This window comes from Egretta garzetta, unplaced genomic scaffold (genome assembly GCF_000687185.1).
Source record: "Egretta garzetta isolate BGI_Z169 unplaced genomic scaffold, ASM68718v1 scaffold46, whole genome shotgun sequence".
Classification (NCBI taxonomy): Eukaryota; Metazoa; Chordata; class Aves; order Pelecaniformes; family Ardeidae; genus Egretta; species Egretta garzetta.
In genome coordinates, this window is record NW_009260268.1 from 4,554,169 (window position 1) to 4,578,278 (window position 24,110).

At 36.6% G+C, this 24,110-nt stretch overlaps 1 protein-coding gene across 1 annotated transcript; it reads right to left on the minus strand.

Annotated features, from left to right (window-relative positions):
• Nucleotides 1-744: 744 nt before the first annotated feature.
• Nucleotides 745-24,110, minus strand: PDLIM3 (PDZ and LIM domain 3). The gene is made up of 8 exons (XM_009642410.2): nt 24,018-24,110; nt 18,011-18,162; nt 16,226-16,310; nt 9,681-9,748; nt 6,190-6,453; nt 3,000-3,127; nt 1,770-1,881; nt 745-934 (listed from the first exon to the last, which is right to left on the minus strand). Exons 1-8 carry the CDS (start codon nt 24,108-24,110, stop codon nt 745-747), a joined length of 1,092 nt encoding a protein of 363 aa, XP_009640705.1.

Consider the following 24,110-nt stretch of genomic DNA (forward strand, 5'->3'; position numbering starts at 1 on the left):
GTGTTAGTCCATGCCTCAGAACAATTTTCTGCCAAGTGATGTGAAAGCTGATTTCATTGCAAATCATTAAAACAACATAGAACTTCTGTTTTGCTTCTTACTAAACAGTCTTTATTATACTAGCCATTTGATTGTATGACTTGATATTTATTCCTTATCACAGTTGCTGCATCAGAAAATTAAGTCAATATAACCCCAAATTCAAAACAAAGTAAGCAAAATCTATTTTTGGCATACATTAATGGTAGTTGAATAATAGATGGTGAAAGCAGACACGAACAACTGCTTGTTTTGTACTATCTATGTAAACCAGCTGCTTTTCTAATGATCTGTCAAGTTTCTATATTTGTTAGGGCCCAGCCTGTAACATTTCCATGGCTTCGGTGTTTGCACAGGTACTTAATTTATGTTAAAAATAATGTTTTGATTGCAGGACTTAACGTAGATGCTGTAGTAATCATGTAATATCTCAGCTGTTTCACTTTTTTTATTCCAGTACAGCTGTTTCAGTTTATACCTCATTGAGTTATATTGGCAACTTCAAAGATAATATTTTAGCAGAATTTTACTGGTATAATAAGCTACTGCTGGCTAATGGGGACTTCCACCTCCCTTGGGATCCCACAAGAAAAGGTTTAAAAGCTGCTACTTTAGAATCAGGCAGAAGTCCTGACACCTGTACTGCAGTTCTAAGCTGTTAATGGCTTTTTGTGTGCATGCATGTATTTGTGTGTTAACGTAAGACTAGCATTTTGGGTAAACAGTAACTGCTTCATATCCCTCTGGTGGCCTCATGCGAGCTCGTGCATGAGCTTCACAGTATAGTTGCCCCTCCACAAAGAAGTAGCCTTTTTGTTTCAAGTTGAGATTGCAGTCAGAGCACACAAAACATTCTGGGTGCCGGTATTTATCACGTGCCTTCACCACCGTTCCTCTATAGGGAAGCAAAGAAAAAAAAACAAACCCAATTAATCCCTATGAATGTAAAGCAAGAAGAAACCACAGTATGACACAAAATAAGTTATAGGTATGTATTTATCTTAAGGCTTTTAGGTTGTTCGTCTGGTAGTTTTGCCAACTGCTATATAATTTAAGGTTGGAAGCTTAGTTTGAGTAAGCGACATAAAATGCTATAGAGTTGATCACATAGTTCAATAGTTCATTGGAAAACTAGAGTCTAAAGAAACACATTGGTTCAGTTACAACACAGCAAATACAGTCTAACCTATCAAAATGATGACAAAATGATTTTAAAAACCACATTTCTTTTCCTCAGTGACTGTGTTCTCTGAGCTCACCATTATCTGTGTTTTTTGCTGAAGTTTGTGATGTCATTCAGATACAAGCTTGGTAGTTTTAAAATAGGCCCACAGAGCTTTCTGGATACTCCCACTGGGCTGGAAGAAGGATGCTTTACACTACCAAGAAACTTTTGAGAATTCACAGCCCGAGACAATGCAGCACAGGTAACTGCTGGTTTCATTATGTGTGTGCGTTAATGATTGACTTGCAAAAGGTCCTGAGAAACCTTAATTAAAGCTTTGATGGGGCATTGTCAAAACTGAAATAATCTGTATCAAAAGTGTGGAAAGTACAAATTTGGGATTTAGAACAATATATTTTTGTATCTCTGTTCTCTAGAAACATTTTTCTACTACTGCAGATGGAGACCAAGAACATTACTTGGAAAGCATTCCTGTAGTCTGCGGTGCTGTTTCAGGACATGTGCTTGAGCTAGAGATTTCTAAAACTAAAAAGAAACAACTTACACAATCCCATTCCCACATTTGTCACACAGTGGCACTTTCTGGACACCAGGCATGGCAGTAGGTATCTTTGTTACAGGTGCTTTCACACTTCTTGTACCCATGGGGCGTCCATCTGAGAACCAAAACAACCCTGTTATGTGCAGGCTAATATAAAAGCAGCTGATGCAGTTACTTTTCCTGTAAAACACACTTCTGGATGTATTTGCAGGCTTTTGCTTCTATCAACAAACAATGACATTTCTCTATACCAGTTTACTGGGCCAGATTCTACCTCTTTAGAAAATGGGGAAAATTACTGTGTAGCTGTAGCCAAAAAGCAAGTACAAAAGTGATTATATATATAATTCTCTCTGTCTCATAGACATATCTAATTCTGTGATGGCAGGTCTTGGGTATAGCAGGAGAGGGAGGAGGATTCGGTTTTAGCATAGCAACATAACATAGTCAAGACCTATTGTTAGAAAGCTTCTTATTTATACAACTAACCACACAACAAATTTGGAAAGATTAGTAACATGACATGAATATAAAATTATAGCAAGATACAAGAAAATGCTAAGCAAAATCCCACAATCTTATACATAGACAATTAGATGTATTTATTCTTCCTCTGGCGAATATTGAGATATAAAAGTTTTAAATATTTACCATTTGGGTTAATTTTGGTTGTATTTTATTCTTTACACTTACTGTAAATATAACAATCTCACAGCCTTTAGTAACATTATTTTCAAAACTTCTTCATTTGAAGGAAGTATGACTGTAAATCATATTGTCCTCTTCAGTTTTTATTTAGAATGAAGAAGGCATGGGTGAAACTTATTTTAGGAGTTTGCTTAAATTTCTCTTTTCCTGAATGTGGAAGAGAGTGTTTTCTTTCTTGGTGTCATGAATATATGCAGCTTGTCCCAAAAGTTCTCTCACGTAAAACTTTTAATCATTCAGTTAAAGTCAACTTTTTACATTAATGATCTTAAAATTTGAGAAGAGATTCTGAAGAATGTGATCCACACCCCCATTTTATTCACACAGGGGATTGCTTGCTGTAAAAGCAAGGGGGGGGGTGGTGGGGAATGTTAGGAGACTGGTGTGCTATCTATAAGATTCAGAATGACATGGGCTTTCAGAAATTCTTATAGCTCTGATTGCTCATGTTTTCTTCTCTGATTCCCCCTTCCCACTAACATTTAAGAATGCTTTGAACAGGTAGAATATGTCATTATTAACCACCTTCCTCGGAGACTAAATTCTGGAGCACCTTAAAGGAGCCAGACTGGCGAGGTTGACTGGGCTCCTCCTGGTTGGTATGCAGCATCTTGTACACATCAGACTGAGGCACTGAGTTGGGAGATGGTTCACTGTATCACAGGGAGGAAGAGCAGATAAAGCAGTTAAACAAAAATAACTTTAAAGCAATAGGTCTACCAGGCATAGAATATGATTCAGGAAACAAACATAGACACAATATGTTTCTACAACTACTGAAAGATTCTTTCTTCCAGGTTGCATTGCTTTATAAAGCCTCTCGGTCTAAAAAGTGCTGGAAAAAAATCTATGCAATTGTTTTGAAAATAAATCTACAAACTCATGAAAGTATATTTCCATAATTACTCTTCTGGCTCTAACAGCGTTTGGAAATAGGCTGATACCTGTGTTTTAACCTCAAAGCAGTTGCGTTCCTGTAATCTACTGCAGTATTACCAGGTGCTCTTTGGTACGGTATCCAGAAGTTCCGTTTTCATAGCAGCTGGCCTCAAGAATGTTGTTAAAATCACAGCTCATATCTAAGCAAACGAAGCTTTTGGGAGGTTATCATGACATGAAGGTGTTCTTCCTTTTCTAAGTTGGCTCGATCATTAGTTAATATAGTGATTATTTGGCCAAGATAATTGTTACTTATTTAACTTATGGAGGTGACAAAAAGGAGTGAAGTAGGTATTGCGTAGTAGGAAGCATTGTAAGGTGATCACTGATGAATGGAGATTCTATTTCTTAGTTTAATTAGAATGGGACATGGCTTACTTTTTGTAATGCCAGTTTTATGATAAAAATGTAAATTATTGTCCAAACAACTGTTGATGGTTGAATTTCCAATGACCCGTGAGCCAATGATTTTACCAAGAGTATTTCATGGTGTTTTAAACTGTCCTGAATGTTTTAAATTGGTCATGATAACTAACATCCTAAGTAGCTGAGAGGAAGAGTAGATGACTATATGCACTGGCAGGAATGCATATATATATATATATATATATATATGCACTTGAGCACAAGTCTTATGAGGAGTGGCTGAGGGAACTGGGGTTGTTCAGCCTGGAGAAGAGGAGGCTGAGAGGAGGCCTTATTGCCCTCTACAACTGCCTGACAGGAGGCTGTAGTGAGGTGGGGGTCAGCCTCTTCTCCCTGGTAACAGACGATAGGATGAGGGGAAATGGTCTGAAGTTGCGCCAGGGCAGGTTTAGGCTAGACATTAGGAAAACCTTCTTCACGGAAAGGGCTGTCAGGCTCTGGAATGGGCTGCCCAGGGAGGTGGTCAATCCCCCATCCCTGGAGGTATTTAAAAGATGGGTAGGTGAAGTGCTTAGGGACATGGTTTAGTGGTGGGACGGCAGTGCTAGGTTAACGGTTGGACGTGATGATCTTAAAGGTCTTTTCCAACCTAGACGATTCTATGATTCTATGAATTAGGCTGAATGTGTGGCATCTGTGAATTTCAAACTACTACTGGGACTAATTAGAAAGGTCCAAATTTGCTTCGATGAAGTCTGCTATCTCAGTGATATATGCATAAATGTCATATTTAAATTTCCTTTTACAACTGGCCTCCTGCTGTCTGTTAAACCTTAGGTAACTTTCCACTGGAAATAAGCAACTCATTCCACAAGGAATTAGACTGGAATTTGCTCTATGTTGTTTGGTTTGCTTCCCAGGGTAGCATCTAAGCTGTCAAATAGCAGGTAAGAGCAGTGGCAATTGGGCAATGACCCCTGTTGCTTATGTTAATTGTTTGCATCTTCACTGATCAACAGATTTCTCTGAGCTGTCTTTAAGCTGGTGAAGAAAATCCCACTTTCTTCTCTCATCACAAGCTTTTAGTGAAAAGAAGGAGCTTAGTTTTTGCAGTTCTCGCCAATGGATAATTAAAACATTGATTCTCTCCTCTTTACTAAAATATTTCTAAACATAAAACAAGTGATAATACAATTACATATGGAAGGCAAAACAACAGACAGAAAGGTGTGAGAGAACATTTCTAAATGCCTACATAGTGAAAACCAATCCCACAAACAAAAACGACATTTCAAACCTGTGTAGAGAGTCAGTTCTCAAACTGGGAATGCCACTGGCATTTGTGAAATCTGGTTACTCTGGGCTTAATCCATGATTTCAGAATAAAGAAAAAGCAATTTTTTCTTTAATTGTTGTGATTGAGGATAAATATTAATGCAGTAGAGTAACAACACTCTGCAAAGGCTTCATGAACTGCAGTTTTCATTTCATCAGACAGAGTGAGCTTAAATACTTCTATATAAGTATGATTTTTATGGTTAGTAACAGCCCAATTCTGCAAGGTGCTGAAGAAGGCTCATTGGTGCCAGTGATTATTGCTTATTTAAAATATTAGTAATTAGCTTTAGTTTACACCATACATACTATGAATTATTAACTTAAGTACGGTTGTAAAACAGAAAAATAAGTTACTATTATGCAAAAGTAAAGATGAAGCAACATGAATGATGAATTGTCCCTTGAATAAAAGAATAGTGCTTTAAAACTTTTTATTGTATAATCATCATTATTATACAGATACATAAGGTTCCTACCTGACTTTTAGTCATTGCAATGGATAAAATTCATAAGTCAGGGATGGATTATTAGGCCTACAAAGTCAATTCCGTCTCTTTTTGGACAAGAGCTACTCATACTGAATGAGTTGTCCTGAATGGAAGTTAAGTATCTAGAACGCTACAAGTATCCACAAGATTTCCTAAGCTTCATAACCTGAATTTCAACAGTTGAAGTAAAACATAGTTAATATTTTATTAATTATTAATTTATTAAATAATTAAGATAATAGTTTTGAATTTTGGTGGGAATCAGAATTTTGATTTGGTGTGGTCAGTCAGCTAATAGTCCAAGTAGTAAAATCAGTTTTTATTTATTAGCTACAAATAGATGATTATTTCCTATGAAATATTTATTTATAAATTCAGAAAGACTCCTTTAATACTTTGGGTTAAAAATCGTAAATTACTAATATTTTAATGAAAATATTGAATAGCTTTACATGACTTAGGTTCTCTCTAACCCTTTTGCCCATTTTCTGTAGAAATGGTGTGATATTATTATTAAAGCTCATGATTTTTGGTATTTTCTAAATTCATGTATTCATAAATATTAAAGATACTGCTCTAATTACCTTATTATGGGTGTTTCCCCCAGAGCTGTAGAAACTTGGCCTTGCAGTGTTTCCATGATATTTTCATCTGAGTACAACTGCATAGGTGTGTTAAACTGAGCGTGTACAATCTTGACACCGGGAAGCTCCATTTCCAAGGGAATGTTAGGGGCCATCTTAGACACTGCTTTCAGCTCGGTCGGGCAGATAGAGCTAACCGTGCTAATTGAAGAGGGGGTACTGCGTCCACTGCCACACTCAATCCCCGAAGGAGTGCTGCATCCACTGTGTTAATACCCAGATTACAGAAGAGTGCACAATGCATATCGGATTATAGAGAATAAAGACAAAAGTACAGGAATACAGTGATGTTAACAGGGCTGAAAAGCGTAAATAGAACAGAGAGAGAAAAGCAAAAGTATAGAAAGTAGAGAAAAGCAAAAGTATGTGTGTTCATTGGAAAGTATTTTCCTGTAAAAAGAATCAATGCCAGTTATAAAGCAAACCTTAAAATTCTGGCATGCATTTTCTTTAAAGATAGTAAAAATTCTTTGATGGATTAAATAATTTAGAACATAATGTTACTTTACATTTTTAATGCTAGATTTTATTGAGGATTAATTAAACCTCCCTAAAATTCTTTGTTCTAGGTAGTTCTTAACACCTACAAAAGGGTAGCATGCCGAGGTTATGTGAGTTCTCTGTGGCTGTGACAGAATAAACACCTGCAGCACTGGAATCCCAGGCACATCATTCCAGTCCTGTACCTCACAGCCAAATCAGTCCACAGTTGAAGAGACTACTATAAATTAGTGTAAAATAACACATGTGACATTTCCTAGATTTCCTTAAATTCTATGATAAGACATTTATTGATATTTTAAAATCAGTTTAACTATATATATATATATATATATAAATATTTGTTGAACATTTCAAAGAAGAAAAGATACTAAACCAGGCAGGCATACTTTTGCATTTCTAAATTACAGTGTTTCCAGTGAAATGTAAAGTGGTCCTTCACAAGAACAATGGATTTGCATTCAGAGAATTAATTTTACTGCTTTTGAAGTAAATTTTACATATAATATATATCTATTAAAAAAGATGTGCAGTTTTTTAGGAATATTAATGTTGCTTGGCGTTACTGAAGTAAAGTTACTGCACACCAATTTGACATTTCTGGAAAAGGATTAGTAAAATAATGTGAACATTAAGCCCAAAGTCTTTTTCAGTGTCACTATTTTGAACACTTCAGTCTTTTCCCCATAGGACCTCAGAGGCTCTTTGTTATGGGATATTTCTTTGCCATAACCAAGGCTTCCCTTAATCTCTTTCTTCCAGCCTCCATATCAGGGTTGTGGTTAGTTCTTTCCAAGTGGAATGGTTCTGTGTAAACCTGGGAGAATACTCTATTTCCCGGTTTGATAGTACAGTACTTTGCCCAGTAGCTATTCTTGGGTGAAGAGGACGACCCCAAATTCTCCCTTTGATTCAGAGGGGAATTTGTGGAGGACCACTTTCTTAAAAATGTAAAGGGAAATATATACTCTACCATCAAAAACATATCAAAAGAAAGATAATTCCAGAAATGGTAGGCAAGCCCTAAAGCAAAAGTACAGTTCTGCATCATCGCCTAGCATGAGCCGGCTAAAAAATTCATATGGGGCTAACCTATAAATTTGCAGTCTTGTCTTTTAGAATAATCAAGGCTGCCTTTAGATCCTGCAGTAGAGTAAGTTTTGTCAGTGCTGGTAGTGTTAGTAAATGGAAAGTAGCAGGAAAAGGCTAGAAAAAGCACAACTCTTACTATAAGCAGCCAAAGTAATGTTAAACCAGAATGAATTATAAGTAAAATATAAATAAAATAATGTATTAAATATAATTTCCAGTTAGTTTTGCCAGAGGAAAGTCCAAAGTCATGGCTAATGTCAAATCCGTTATGTCAAACCCCCACGCCAGAATCAGCTCAAAGTCCTGTTTAGCCTCAGCTCTCTATCCTAAAGGGATAAGTACAGTCGAGGTGGTGGTTTGGGTTTTGCTGTGTTTAGCAGAGGATATCTATCCATTGAGCCAAACTGATGAAAAAGTAACAGGCAGTGTGACAACCAAGGTTTCATAGATGTAAAACCCTCTGTCAGAGATTCTGCAGTTTGTAAACACAGACTTCTCCAGTGCTAGAACACCTGGCAGACCTTGCCCAACTAAAGTTCTGAAACTTGTGTTGCTGTCAGGTTAATTTTTGAAGGTTTTTTCCCCATCCGACATGCTGGGAAAATGGCCATTTACTTCAATATTTTCACAGAAAATATGGCGTAATTGAGGTTTCTGAATTAGGAGATTAGGCTCTTGATACACTCATTGGAATCGCCATAAATCTGATTAGGTACCTGTAAATGGTATCTAGCCGTCCAAAAGTCAGTTTAGGTACACTACGCAAGTGCTGTTACAATTAGAGGTCATGCATGTTTGCTAAGGACTGTTTTGTCATTTATCCTGTATTTCTCCACTGTGGCGGTGTTCTATGTTGATAGTTCATGTTCACAGAAGGATGGGACTTAATCCATTTTCTACAGTCTGCTCTTTATCACTCAGGTGGTTGAAAAATTTAACACATCTCACAAAACCGATAATCCATATAAGATTGTCCTTTGTAAACAGGAATCAATTATCATCCTGTATTTCTGGCCTAGTTTTTCAGATTTAAATTAATATAATTGAAATGCAGGCATTCTAAACTTTCAGAATGAAACATAGAACACTAAATCCACTGGTAAAAACTGCTTCTGCTAGAGAGGATAAAGGGTAGCATCACGATGTATTGCATCACTCCTGCACTTTTGAGCTTCCTTGCATTTTTAGCCACAGAGTTTGCATTGTTTTTTCCTCTCTGTATTTAATAATGTAAATAATAGTGAGGCATTTCATCCTCAGTTATGATAGAGGAATATTACACTAAAATGGTGGATGTAAATATATAAGCTTTTCTGCATTTTAGAGCTTTACAAGTTTGTGGCATCAGATAGTTCGCCTATTTTAGCTCTGCATTAGTTGCCTTCTGAGTAGAGATCTCCTGAAAAGCGAACTTAAAACCTCTGAATGGCCTAGATGATAGCTTATATAATTAGCTAGCTTTTATTTAGCAAGTTAACAAGTTACACGCATTTGCACAGAGGAATTTCAGAGTGCCATAGATCTATAAGTATACAATATCTGGTTCTGCACTGTAAACTGGATCAGGTTCATGAATACAGTTACTTCAGACTCGCATCAGTGTAACTGAGATGGGAGCATGGACCTGCTTTCTTTCAGAAACAGAAACTTGAATTTCAAGCCTCACCTCTGCAAGTAAACCATATAATTTTTTTTATTTTTTAATTTCAGTGTTAGGCTATATACCACTATAAGTAAATTTCAAATGCATCAGTATGCTTTATTAATGTGAATGGTGAGTATCCATTAAAAAATAACACCATGCATCCAAATCCAGCACAGCACTCAGAGTTTATAACCTGCTTCGGCCTGAGACTATGAAAGGTTTGGGCCGAATATTGTGCTTGTGTTCAAAGTAGTTCATGTCCTGTAAAGAAAAGAGGGTTAAAATAACTTTCTTTGGCCTACAAATGCTTATTTCTAGTTAAAAGTTAGCTAACAATCTTTTAAAATTGTAACCATGAAGTAAGCGTGTTTGTACGTTCCTGGTACTCAAAATACAATCACTTCAGTGTTCAGAAACATTCAGAGTAAGGTGCAGTTACAAGAGAGAAGGACAGTAGGTAGTGTTGCAGCCCAACATAGATGGCAAATTTTAGCTGCCTGGAGCGTTGCTACTACAGAGCTGAATGGACAGTTTTATGTGTTGGAAAAAATCACTTCATTTATCACCATTTTTTTTGGATAATCGATAAACTCCTGATTATCAGAAAAAAACAGCAAGAGCTGGACTTTTTAATTGACAACAGAACATACAGTGATAAACCACAAATGGCCATGTATTATAAGTAAATACAAGTACTCACTTTTGCGATGAGCTAGGAATGAGACCCCTCAGTTGTCCATGAAGCGCGTCTTGAATATTGCCAGATGAATACAGCCCAATTGGTGAATTATAGGAGGAGCTCACTACCTGTCTTTTGTCATCAATATTTGCTGCTGCAACAAAAGGCTGGGCCCTTCTGTTGTGAGCTGTACCAATAGGCTTGAATTCCTGTACATGATAGGCAGACAAAATACACAAAGCTACAATGCACACCAAAGCTAGTAATGAGTAAATCTGACAACATCAGTATTGTTAATCTCTGCATTTTTTACTTTTGCGACTGTTATTTTTTAACTGGTGCGAGCATAACTATATTTTCCCATGAATTTTCTATATGCTACTTAAGCCACACACATTCAGAGACTCTTGTTTTCCTGCCTCAGGGCAAACAGAAGGCGTTCCACATTTGTAAATAGCGTGCAACTTTAAGAAATGTGAGGGATAAATATTACAGTAACCTGTTTTATAGTTCTCTAGATTTTGCACTGTTTACATTCTTCTTTTAGAGACATTTGACGTATAGTTAGCTTAATTGCTTTGCTTTAGTGCTAATCTCTGGCTTCTGCTCTTTTGTCACATACTGATGGAGGGACTCACAAAAGTATAAAGATTTTACTATAAACATCTTGCATAGAAAACAGATTTTTTTTTTTAACAGTTCTTTTAGCAGAAATAGTCTCGAATATGCATCAGGTTGAGGACATTCTTCTGAACTTATTCCATACTTTGAAGCATACCTGTGTGTCAAAAATTGTGATGCTGTATAATTGGAAATAATTCTGCCTATGTTTATTTCTGGAATACGAGTTTGTTTATTGGTGGCCCAGATAATTTCCTCCAGTTGTGGAATTCACAGAGATAAGACCTGGAACAAAACTCTCTGATAATCTTTCAGATAACTTACAATGTTATTCTGTAGTGGTTGGCCAGGAATAATAAAGACTGCTGACTGTGTGAAAATTCACTTATTTGTATTATGCATACTTAGTACAGTCTTCTCTGAGTCCCTGTCAGCTCAGGTCCATCCCTAATCCACAGAAATACAGACTTTGGAAAAAATAGTGCTGTCATCTGCTGAGGGCTTTTTTTCCTTTTCTGATAGTGGATGAAGAATGTTTGCTGCTGTAGTCCATCCTCTTTTCCTATGTCCTGCAGCGGTCTTTGGAGACAGCACTGCAAGGGCACTTGAACGTCCATCTGTATGGAGTAAAAAGCCTTGTTCCTAACAAATAGTTTTCCACAATCTGAACTGGTCTCTTCTTTAGAGACTGGAACTTGCAATGTTAAGATAGCACAGGTCATTAATACTTCAACTTTCATAGCAATCACTGCCAGTTCTCTGATTTGGCTTCGGGTTTGAGTGTAATAGGTGTACTAGGAATACATCTACAATACTATAGAACACTTCTGTATTTATTTTGCTATCCCACTGTGTCATATGACCTGTAGACAGTCTTAAGTTCTGACACTGCTGAATGAGATTTATTTCAAATTGTTGAAACTTGTATCTTAGGTACCAGAGCTTTTGGCTTAATCACTGTGTACAGTTTACACTGTCTGGTATTTGCCATCACATAGTATTAATGGTGACACACCCAACATCTTCAACTTAAAAATTTTTCAGGTGCAATTGTAGTCTTTCACTTATGTCTTGCAAGCTGTACGAACTAGTCTCCTTGTTCTGCTAAATAAAATTCTAAACAAAGTGGGTTTTGATGTAGAAATGCCTTTTAAAAATTACCTTAGCCTTTAGGAATGCTAGAAAAATTTTCAGTTAGAATAAAGACAACCTGTTAACAAAAAGCAAAATAGATATTTGAATACTCAAATCAACAGAATAAATCAAGATAATAAGAATAGATTAGATAAGCATGGACACATTTTTGACATCTGTAGATTTTTCTTAATTCCTCAGAGCATTATTTCCTTTCTCAGACAATATCAAGTCTCTGTTCAAAGCTTTGTGAATGACTTCTAAAAATTATGAAAACCTGAATGTGAATCGGCGCTTTTGTTTTCATTTAAAACAACAATTTCAGAAATACATTTAGGAACAGACCTAAAGAAAAGTCATGGTTATATAGAATGTGCAACCAGAAAATGCAAATAGTAAAAAGCAGTTTTATTAAATGAAAATGTTTAGCAGCATTGCACTGTAAGAGGCTACTAAAAGCGGCAATCAGATAAATGAGCACAAAGACTTGACTTGCAATTCCTTGCTTCTGTCTGATAGAACTGGGTTGCAATTAACAAAAGGTATTAGTAAATGGAAATAATCTACTAGTATTTAGGATCATGTCTACTTAATATAAAATATTAATGTCAAAGTATTTAAAGTTGATTTAAATCCATGTATGATACAAAACAAACAAAACCAACCATGAACATTGTCATTTCATCCCCTTTTTTATTTCTTGTTGACAAATTAACAGCACAGAAGACATGTGACACCATAATAGCATGTTTACAATATAACAGTTGCGAAACAAGTATTTGCAGTTAGTTAGACTTAAATACCATTTTCTTTTAAACTCATGTATTCATATGAAATGTCAGTGACAGAACATACAGCAGCGAAAATAGTCCAGCTCTTGTGTTTATTGGATCTCATTGAATCTGTGAAAAGTCCTCCTTTAGTTCAAAAGCTAAATGAGAACTGGAGGTTGTTGAAAATCCTAATCAGGAATATTTGAGAATTGCAGTATTTCATTTCTTAATTTTTTTTCTAGCTGACTGATGTCCTTTTTGCAGGGCTAACTGCATTTTGCATTGATATAAGTATCAGGAATAGAACGAAGGTAGCCCCCAAAGTCTGTCAAAATCTATCCAACACGGACCAAATGATGGCATTCCTTGGGGATAATTGCTGTGACAGTACACAGATGTTTACATTTTGGAGGTATCTTGTGGCTAAAATCTTCATCTCTGAATGCTTTTATGGAAGAGGGGGTAGGTCGTCAAAACTAGACTAGCACAATTATATTGTTTCAAAACTTGGTTATATGTGGTAATAGACTACAAACTTACTTTTTAGAACAGTGGGGTTTGGGTTTTTTTTTTTATATTTTTATACTTATCTATGCGTATAGTATATTTATATCTCCCAGGGATGTATAATGTCTTTCATGGCCAAAAGCCTAGTTGCACTGAACAAAATGTTCAAAGGCAAAGATAGAAGCAAAAAAGAAAAGCCCAAATAAAAACAATTCAAGAAATTGTGGTAATGGAAACAAATTCATCTTAGATGAAGCTGAAGGGATTGTAACTGAGAAAAAATTTACAGGTCATAGTGTTGTTTTACATTGACAATACAGCAGAAAGGATTTTAAAAATAATTTTATAAGACACAGTTTGCAATTTAGATTGGTTTTTTTTCTCTTCCTGATTATATTCTTCCAGAAGCTTATGTTCTAAATTGCTTTTATACAGAACACGATGTGATTGAATAAGTAATACTTCAAGTAGTCTGTTATTTCCTGTTGTTTATCCATCACGCTATAGGTTGCTCCAGACTAATGAAATTAGGTGGCTGGTTCTTATGAGGGAATGTGTAGCTTTCAAGAGTGGCTCTTGGTCAGCCACTTATTGCTGTAAGTTACTTACTAGAATTGTTGCCTCAGTTTCCTCTCTCCAGAGACGAGAATAGTGAGAGCTTTTGTTGTGCTATGACAATTGCCTGTAGCAATCTCCAAATGACTCTTTGGGGATGCTCAGCCTAATGCAAAAGTTTGCTATGGCATAAAGGTTCCTGTTCCATAGCTGCAGGTGGGCACAGTATTTAGTTGTTTATCAGTTTTGACATAACCCTCTCCAAGCACCTGCAGAATAATTTTCATTCATTTAAGCTAAAGTAAGCATTCTTTGGCCAAACATTTGGCTAAATTGCTGAACAACTTAAAATAAATTTTAATTTATAACTATCTTGTATTAGCTTGCAAATAGAATTTAGATACTTACTAAGTAGACTGTGTAAGTCTGCATCTATTATTATTTAGTTGGCTTATAATGTATTTTAAATTATTGACTTCCCTTTGTGAAACTTGTTGGTGAACTTTAAAATGCCTATTTGGCAAGAGTGAAAAAAATCTGACTACAGTTATAACATCTGTGACCTTTGCATAATTTGAATTATTATTTAAGTGGAAATGCTTCTTATAGAACTGAATGATTTTCCATTTCTGCACACCAGTCAATGTGTACAATACTTTTGGATAAAAGTGTTTTACAGTTGTCGGAATACTATATGGCTTTTGGATTTTTCTTCATTCGTCTGAGTTTCCATGCCTTTATTGTTGGATTTCAGCAAATTCTAATATGACATAAACAGCACAAGTTATAATTGAGCAATAATTTGTTATCTGAGGTTAAAGAAACTTTGATGTTGTACTGTTTTCACTATTGGTATACATGCTGCTGGGTCTTGTGTGTTGTGACTAAAGTAAAATTTAATTTAAGATTTCAGCAATTGTAGGAAAAAAGGCTGTGTTTTTTTCCACAGGGAGATCAGTGTGATGGATCTTTTGATGGAAGAATTTAATCTAAAATTTAAATCATCCCTAGAATGGTTTAACATATCTGTTTACAGGCTTTGCTACTTTCTGGTGCCTATTATTTATTAAATATACTCAGTACTCCCGATTTTCCTAGGAAGGAAAGAGGGAGACATACTAAAATGAAGAGGTTGCCTATTTAATCTAGGAGAAACAGTTTTTCTGATTGCCCAGCAGAGACTGCTTTTCAATATTCTGCCAAATAGCAGTCAGTGAAATCTTGTGATTTATTTTTAATTAACTATCCTTTTTAGAATGCAGCTTTCATGCAAATGGATTGCTCTCCTGTCATACATGCCTACATGGTTTTCTCTACAGCTTTTTTAGTGAATTTTTTCCATTGCTATTATCTTACGTACTTCCTAGCTATTCCACAAATATACGCATTTAAAATAGTTTTGTTTCTTCACTATACTGTCTCCTACTACTGAAGAGGCTCTGTTACTTATGATGAGGTTTGCTGTATCACCTAATGCAAGTTTGTAGATTGGAAAGAAGAGAGAGAATGGGAACACTGAAATGCCATATTCATGTTTTGGAGTGTCTCTGTGAAGACAGAATTGGTGGAAATATTTATTGCATAGGATTTACTGAAATGGAATCTGCACTTACATTTTTCTACGGTAGCACAGAATAAATACTTTGACATACTTGCTTTGATCCTGGAAGGCCAGGATCAGCAGAATGCTCTTCCCTTCTCTCTCTTGAGAGAACAGCGAAGGTTCATATAGGTTAAAGAGGAATGACAAAGGAATAAAGCAGTAGTTGTAGACAGCTGCTAGCTAATTAACTGTTAACAGTACAGAGACTTTGGCTCATAGCTTTGCACAAGGGACTGAGTGCAAGTTTGAAGAGAGAGAATTTTAATTGATTGGATTTGCTTTGCTCATTCACAAGGATCAAAACTTTGCTCGCTAGAAGTAGTGAGTGGTTTGCATATTGATCAGTACAGGGGTTTTGTACAAATTTGTAACTTTCAGTTCTGTGGTGTAGTACAAAAATGTATGGAAGTAAGAAGACCCAGTATTAATGGATCTCTATAACTGACTGTTACATCACAATGACTTTTGTGATGTGCTGAGTATATTGCTTTGGTACTTGACATTTATTCCTGACTGAAGAACTTCCTCATATGACGAAGTATCTCTAAGAGTTAAAGCAACTTAAACCGTATCAGAATAAAAGGAGATATTTTCTTTCCGTGATAAAACTATGGTGATACATACAGTTTTAAAGAACAATGAGAATGTGTTGTAACCTGTTAATGTTTTGTTTCAGTTATAGCTGAAAAATCAGAAACATCCAATCAGACAAAATTATGTTCATACATATCATAATAATGATGGTTTGTATTAGCTTAAACTGGCAGATGAAGTGCTATTCAAAGAGTTTTAATGACCACAAGGGAGATCATTTAGAGTGTAAAAAGGCGAATAGAGATGGTTAGGTAACTTTTAAGAATTCATACCTGTGGTTCAGCTTCCAAATTTATCTTGAAGGGATGTGGTTTGCCATCTTCTGAAACTTGTGGGGACCATAATTTAGTTCCTGACCTAGAAAGAAAGAAAGGAAGGAAGGCAGAATTTAAATAACTCAAATTCCTGTAGAGTTGTATATGTCCCTGTAAAATATAATGCAGCTTGAAAATTTGCAGTTTGTTCTATGCTTTTTTAATGTTTTGACATAAATATACTTCAGCGATTATATATAATGTGTACTGTATGTAAACAATATATGAAAAGTGTATTTACTCTTTAAAAAATTATGTATGCTATGAACAATGGGAAACAATTTGTTTGTAGTCATGAAAGGCAAAGGGAAATTAGTGCCTTTCTGAACTGAGATGACCACACATTTTACAGTTTTGGTTTTTTAATAGTTGATAGAAGGAATGTTGGGTCCTCAGAATATTTTGCACAAATAAGTGAATATCTTAGTGATAATCCTAAACCGGAACAATATCAATTTTTTTTTTTATGACCACAATATCCATGCAAAGCCTGCTTTTCAATGTAGGAGTGCAAGCTAGGTATGCAAAGTGTATGTGCAACTGTAAATAGAAGTTGCACAGATGATTCTTTCAGTCACTGAAGCAGAGATAGCAAACATGCAAATACCATTTACAATTCTGTTTTCACTGACAAAGCGAAATTTGGCAGCTAATTTTAAAATAGTGTAATATTAATGTTAAATATTAATCTAGTGCTGTTTGCTATATAAATACAAATATCTAGCATTTTAAAAATGTGCACATATTATTTCATAGGCACAATTACGCTTATGTTTTGAAATTTACTTCCTAAAGAGAGTTGCTAAATGGCATACATCAATCTGTAACAGAACCCAGAATTAACTGCAGGAATTTTTTAACTGTGGTATGTGCTCTAGTAATTAGACAAGGCTCCTTCCAAAAAAACCAACCTGCTGTATTTGGAAAGGAATATTGTGGTCAGCTGTAATAAAGTGCTGTGCCTCCTCGAGGGCTTCAGGTCAATCAGAGCTGTCTGATTCTTGGAGACAGCTGAAAGAGCGTGCTAGGTGATTCTGATTAAGCTGAGCAAACTCAGGAGATATGAAGATGCAGGTTGTTTCTCTTGCTGGCTTTAGTTGAGAGAAACAAACACAACAAGTTTCTGGACTCCTGCAGTTTAGGTAAGAGAGAGTTTTCTAGTTTAGTTTTGTTTTGAACATTGCTTTGAGTATCCTGTGTTTGGTTTAATACATTGTGACCAAAGAGGTGGGCTTTAAACCCCCTCCTTTGTTACCCCTTATGAAGGTCTGACATGATGTTGCTTTCCTTAACTGGGAGGATTTACCAGTAGCTTGTCTGTGATCGGGAGCAGGAGGCAATGATAAGCACCTGTGGCTGAGGGAGTGTTAGAGCAGAGAGGCAGCTGAACAAGTGATAGCTAGCTGAAGGTTTTATTATTTCCCCAAAATATGAAGGACTGTTTGCTTACTGACAGCAAACACAGGACTTGTGGAGTTAGCAGAGGTAGTAGGTGGTATGGTTCAGAGCCCAGTAAATGTGGTGAGTAGCCTGAGGGAAGCTATTCCTCTTGTGCCCGTGAAGACATGTTCTGGGGAGTCTTGCCTGATCTGGAGTTGGTGAGGTGTGTCTGGGTGCTTGTAATTTTAAAGGTTTTGTGACATTCTTAAGATTATTTAAAATAGTTACACTATATAATAGTTGTACTGTACAATTGGTTGGGTAGTATTTCCTTCCAGAAATTAAGCAGACATGTATACATACCTCTCTATTTTCAAACAAAGCTGATGTGCGGCTGCTTTAATTCTCTCCTGGGCGTCATTATGTGTCATGTTCTCTGTGCTTAGCCCATCAATAGCTACAATAACATCACCAGGACACAGGTTGGCAGCTGAAGCCTTACTTCCAGGTGTAATCTGAAAAAAACAGAATTTAACTGTTTAAGCACCATGCATACCTGAAAATTGATAGAGAAAATAAACTTCACCATGCTTCCCTATTTCCTATTGGGCTAGGGAGGGAGAGAGAGAGTGGGCCTGTAAACAACTATATGATTGCTTCCAAAAAAAGTGAGTTCTTAATTCTGCCAGACCCTCTGTAGCTCTATTGTTAGATCACCATATAAATGCTTTATTCATCATAACTTCAAATTAGGCGGAAATTATCTTCACACTTCTGTGTTAAATAGTTTGCACTATGATTTCTGTAGTTACTGTAACTTGTCTTTGAATCTTCTGTCTCAACTGCCATTGTGTAATTTGCTTGAAATAGTTACGTTTTTCCCTTACAACTCCAGGCAGCAGCAGAAAAATAGAACTGTTAAGAAATTGCGCTACCTAATGTTTATGTGCATGATGTGCCAATGACTGGATAAAGCAGAAAGCCACTTGCGGTCTTATCACATTTAAGGACAAATACAGCAGTTGATGTGTCTTCTGCTAGCCTGGCCTCTCATGTTGTATCGCTAAGTAATCATAAATATACTAATAATACTGAAATGACATTTTTTTCTTTATTCATGTCTAATCCAGACCCTGAGCTCCTTAAAGTGCTTCGCTTAGGTCCCATTGCATTTGACTAACAGTGGTCCTGATCCTTCAAAGTGATCTGTGTGGTGCAATTCATACCTCACGGAAGTGTACCAGTGTTAGTGGCATTCATAGAAATAGCCCTAGGCTTATCTTTCTATGCTTGCTTTTTTTTTCTTGTCTTGTTGATAATCTATATCATGGTTAAAATAATTGAAATGCAACATAATTCTGTTTTAAAATAACTACCGTAGAGAGGCCATGACCTTAGATACTATTAAAGCTTGTTCTAGAATTGCAGGCCTTTATTTGTAATCATGTGACTTCTCATACCACCACACCATTTAAACAGGTCTTTGGTCACTGACTGGGATTTTAGGTCCCTTAGGTGTATTGCCATTTTAGGTGACCTTTGATAACCCAGACAGCAACATGAAACTGATGGATGTAGCACAGAAATTTCTGAAATTCAGCTCTTCTAGAACAGCAAAACAAAGAGGGCAGGTTGATTCATCTAAAGAAACACTAGCTGCTTATTTTTAAGTAAATGAATCCCAGTGTCAAGGACAAAAATATGAATATAGTCTTACAAGAGCAGTTCTCTGATCTGTGCCATGTATGAAGTAAAAAAGCTATTGGAGAGAATTTATCTCACCGTGGGTTCTGCTATGGCCAAAGCAAGTGCTACCTTAGTTATTAAAAATAATGAAGTGTTATGGAGGACTGAAAAATGTGCTACAGAGACATCCTTAAATTCTGATGTTTTCAAGTAGAGGAAGAGAGTAAGCTGCCCTTATACCTCCAGTATGTTCTGAACCCCAGCCATAGTAAACCTGGCAGATTTGCTGCCCCTGAAGGTGACAGTGCTAACTGTCAGCATAAAAGTCAAGTGGAAATATTCTTTCTGATATGTGTTGCACTGTATTAGTATTGAAACAATGGCAAAAATCAGCCAAATAGAGTAATTCTCTCCTCTTTCCAGCTGTCCATCTCTGTTAGGTGGATCTGAATGCTCAAAGAACTTAGTTTGTTTTATGGGCTTTTTTCTTCATTCCAGCATCTAAACTTATTTTTTATTTCACTTTAACAAACTGCAATGCATGTGCTATTATCAAGGCAGGCAAACTTTCCAAATGGGTACTTGTGGCCAGCTGGAGGCTTTTAGCCCTTCACCCTCCAAAAGAATGGACTCGTGTGTTGGGTGTTTAACAAAGTGTTAAGGTGCCTTAATAATCTGAGCATGAATCTGGGAAGTTGCTCATAAATTCTAAGCCCAGAGTCTCCAAAATGTTCTGTTTCTCAAACTTCAAAGGCTGTAAGTGTAAATGAACTACACTGAGGCCACTTACATTATTGTAATAAGACAGGGGTAGAGGTATGATAATGCTTCTTCTCCCTTTAACATGGAATGGCTCCTGACTTTGCTTAGCATGTTGTGGGTGTGCATGGAATGACAATCTGCAGCAGAAGTCTTAGTGTTCGAGTGTGACTGCTGATGCTCTGATACCCAAAATGGGCAAAGCCAGCCATGCGTGGTTCCCTCTCAAGAGTAAGCTTGCTTGAATAATCCTCACATGCGTTACTTGGTAGATTATGCTTTTTACGTGGCACAACAAATCATCTGCTGTATCTGTGGCATACCTCAACAATGTACTGAGATAATGATCCTGCCTTATAAAGTAGGGTATCTGTCTAGCAGCTGCAGCTGTGCTGCTAGCAGGACCCGGCCCACTCGGTGTTGCTGGTAATAATGCGCAATCCCTTGGATTTTCTTAACATATTTTCACCAGCTGCAGTGATACCACTATATGGTTGGATGCGAATACCATTGTTTGGTGGGAGCAAGGAGGGAAGGGGGCAGGAATCTGTTTTTCCTCTTCCTGAGCTGAATTGATTATTGCCAGGCTTCTGGGATGTGTCTGTTGGCCTGAACGCCTTGATGGGGGTGCTGAGCTCTACTTGCCCAGGCCTTCTGGGGTGCAGAACTACATTCCCTCGTATAATCCTTTCCCTCATCTGCTCTTCCTGGGTTTGATGGAAAGACATGGAGATCTGCCACTAGGATGGGGTAGGAGGAATACAGCCGGGTGCCAGCTCTTCTCTCTCCTCAATATTTTGGGGGGAAATCTTGACTGTTGCTTGTGGGGAAGGGGGGCAGACAAAAGTACTGCAGACTGCATTTTACAGAAAGGGAACAGGTTGTACATTGCAAGGTCCCACCATGGTATATACGTGTAATATTGATATTGTGGTACCTCAGTAATGGGATACTGTTTCTTAAGGAACTTACTAGCAATGCATTAAATGTGTATTGTGAATGCTTAGAATCATGTTATGATTGTAATGTTTGTTGCTTGCTCATCCCTGCTGCATGAGATAGATTCTACTGGTGCTTTGAGAAAATTTTTGCCTTGCTCTTCAGGACGTGTCTGTATGGCACGCCTGTTGCTCTTGTATCCTAGGTATATCAGATTTGGATAAATGCAAGGATATGTGTTGAGCATGCAGATGGTGTCAGGGACTAGGTAACTAACTAACCACATAAAGGGGCAATGTCTCCTATGAAACTTTGAAGAAAACATCTCTGCATCTGACTTGTGAAGCTCATCATGGTACTCCTTTGTAAATATTTCGGGCTCTGTGTTTTCTGAAAAGAATTATGAATGTCTGCAGACAGAGTTGCTAAATACAAAATTGAGTTAATATAAATATTTGCATTGTGATCTGTAAACGTGCATAGAACTTAAATCTAGAGATGATAATATTTCGCCATTCCCTCCAACCTCTACAAGGTTTAATTGTTTCTGTAATGCTTTATTCAATATGACTTAAATTCTAGGATTACATTCCTCTAAACACTTAACCCAAAATGTTATCTTGTGGTCAGAATAAACTCAAATTATTCAGTTTCATTAAGACTAGGTTTTGATCAGTTTCATTGATGTAATTTCTGTGCATCTATGTAGATGTCTAAGGATTTCAAGAAATGTTTTCATTATGTCTAGTTAATTCACTGTTTCTGAACCTAATAGAATCTGAATATGTCTATTTTTAGTCCCCTCCTGTTCTTCCCAGCCTCCCAGTGATCGTGATCTGTGGTTTTTGCATTTGCTTGAAACAGTCAAGAGAGTTGCCTTGCTTGGGAAATCACAGATGGGCTTTTGAGATGACATCTGTTCTCTAGACAGGTGGATGATGATCTCTTACGTTGTCTGTCTCCCTTGACAAGTCCCAGTATAAGCTTTCTCTTGTTGAACAAGGACTATATCCAATCAAACGTGCCACCTGTCCAATTATTGTATTCAAAATGTGTTTAAAAATAATTTCTCTTTATTGTTTTAGTGGCTAATATTTTTTTCTCTTGTCAGGACAGCTAAGCCAAATGTGCATGGGCTGCTGGTGATACCTTTTATGAAAGGAACACCTAGGCCTGCAAAAGCAAGGCACATGAATCTTGCAAAATATTCACTACTTCTTAAGGGGTACTGCATGAATACTTATTTAGGGACTCTTCTAAATGTATGTTGTGGCAACAAAAATATTAATTTGAAACTAATTTACCATTAATATTCTTGATCTTGAGCTAAGCAAATTTAAACATGTCATTTTTTCCTACATATATTTTATTTCATAGTTGAAACGTGATTTTGAGCATTTCTGTAATATGCTAGAAACCGATGGCTTGTGTCTTGTAAGGCATTTGGTAGGTATGAGTCAAATGCAAAATAATTTATTCTTTAGAAAGTTACATTTATAGTAACATCGTTTGTTATTGCAGTTTTAAACTTCATTGCACTTAATCTAAACACAAAGAAAATACAAACCAGGCACTGCTAAAATATTTTTCATTAGAGATAATGGAAACTATTTTTCTTTTGGAGGCCCATAAAAGGCAATGAAGGCCCCAAAACATCCAGAGATTTTTTCTTTTTCATTGAATGTTTTTGTCTACTGTTTCTCCAAAGGTTTTACTATGTCCTAGGAGTATTTGTTATGAAGCTACATACAGTCAAATAATAGCAGCCTGGTTTACTTCTATTTAAAATAAGTAAAATCTTTTATGCTTATATAAATATGGAATAAGTGTTTAAATGAAATTAATTTTTAGTAGTATAATATGTAAAAGGTTGGTCCCTAAACTTCCTACAGTATCTTGTTTAGAAGCATATTTATTGCAAAGCATCACCGGTGGTATCTGTCCTTCAAGGCTCTTGACGTTTATTTAATACCAGGCATAGTGTATATATTGAGTCATAGTGCAAGGCTTTTTTTAAAAAAAAAAAAAAAAAGCATTGCTGATTTGGAGGCTCACGGAGCACTCACTCGGTGTGTCTGAGCTTCTGAGAAGCAGCAAAAATATAAGGAGAACTAATTCTAGCCTGATATGCAGTGACCAAATTTTCAAAACATACCAATTATCAAAATACATAACCTGTCTTTCAAGTAGATCTATATCTGTAGATGCAGGGCAGCTGACAGTGGTTTATATGCTCTATTCATTGAATAACTGGTTTCTTAAATAAATTGCAATTAATAGCTCAAAATCCATGAAAAAATGAAGGCTTGAATTCTTGCCCTTTATTAGACGTGTAAGGTAAATTGTCTGTTTCTAAATATGGCAGAAAACACCAAAGAGCTCTCTCCTCCATATTCAGGACTGGATAACTTTCTAATAATTCACTGATTTAACATTCGTGAAAGTGAAAACCTTTACATATGTAAAACCAGGTGCTGCTACCTTTGCTGGCAATAATCAGAACTTGATTTAATTAAATGAGAGTCAGATTAATCTTGTAAAGTTGGCACGGAGTTAGCAAAGCACAAACTTCCAGACGTGAGGAGCTGCTGCCAAGTAGTCTTCTCCCCCAGTGATCACAGAGGCTAGTCGTGAAAATGATAAAAGTGGGGTCTGGCCTTAGTAGGCTCAAAACTAATTTTCTCATCTGAATGCCTGGGGAAATCATGCCAGAGTTTTTCTGCTGCCAAGGCACTTAAATTCAGTTTTTGAGGCATAAGTACAAAGGCAGCTAAAGTTTCTTAGACCAATAAAGCAACCCCAGAAACATGTCACACACAACTTGTAAAAACTGTTGGCATTCAGCTGGCTCTCCTCAGAACTAGCAGCTACTTGCTAATTTACTTACAGCTTCATCTGCCTCCCTGCACTCCCGAAAAGTAAAGGGCAAAAATCTGCAATCGCTAATAAATATAATAAACAGAAGGGAAATGGAAAGAGTACATACCCTGGTTATGATTAAGGGTTGGTTAAAATCTATTCCTCCTGAGAGCCTGAATCCCCAGGGTGCCGGTCCTTGGAGAATAACGTTTTGTGGCAT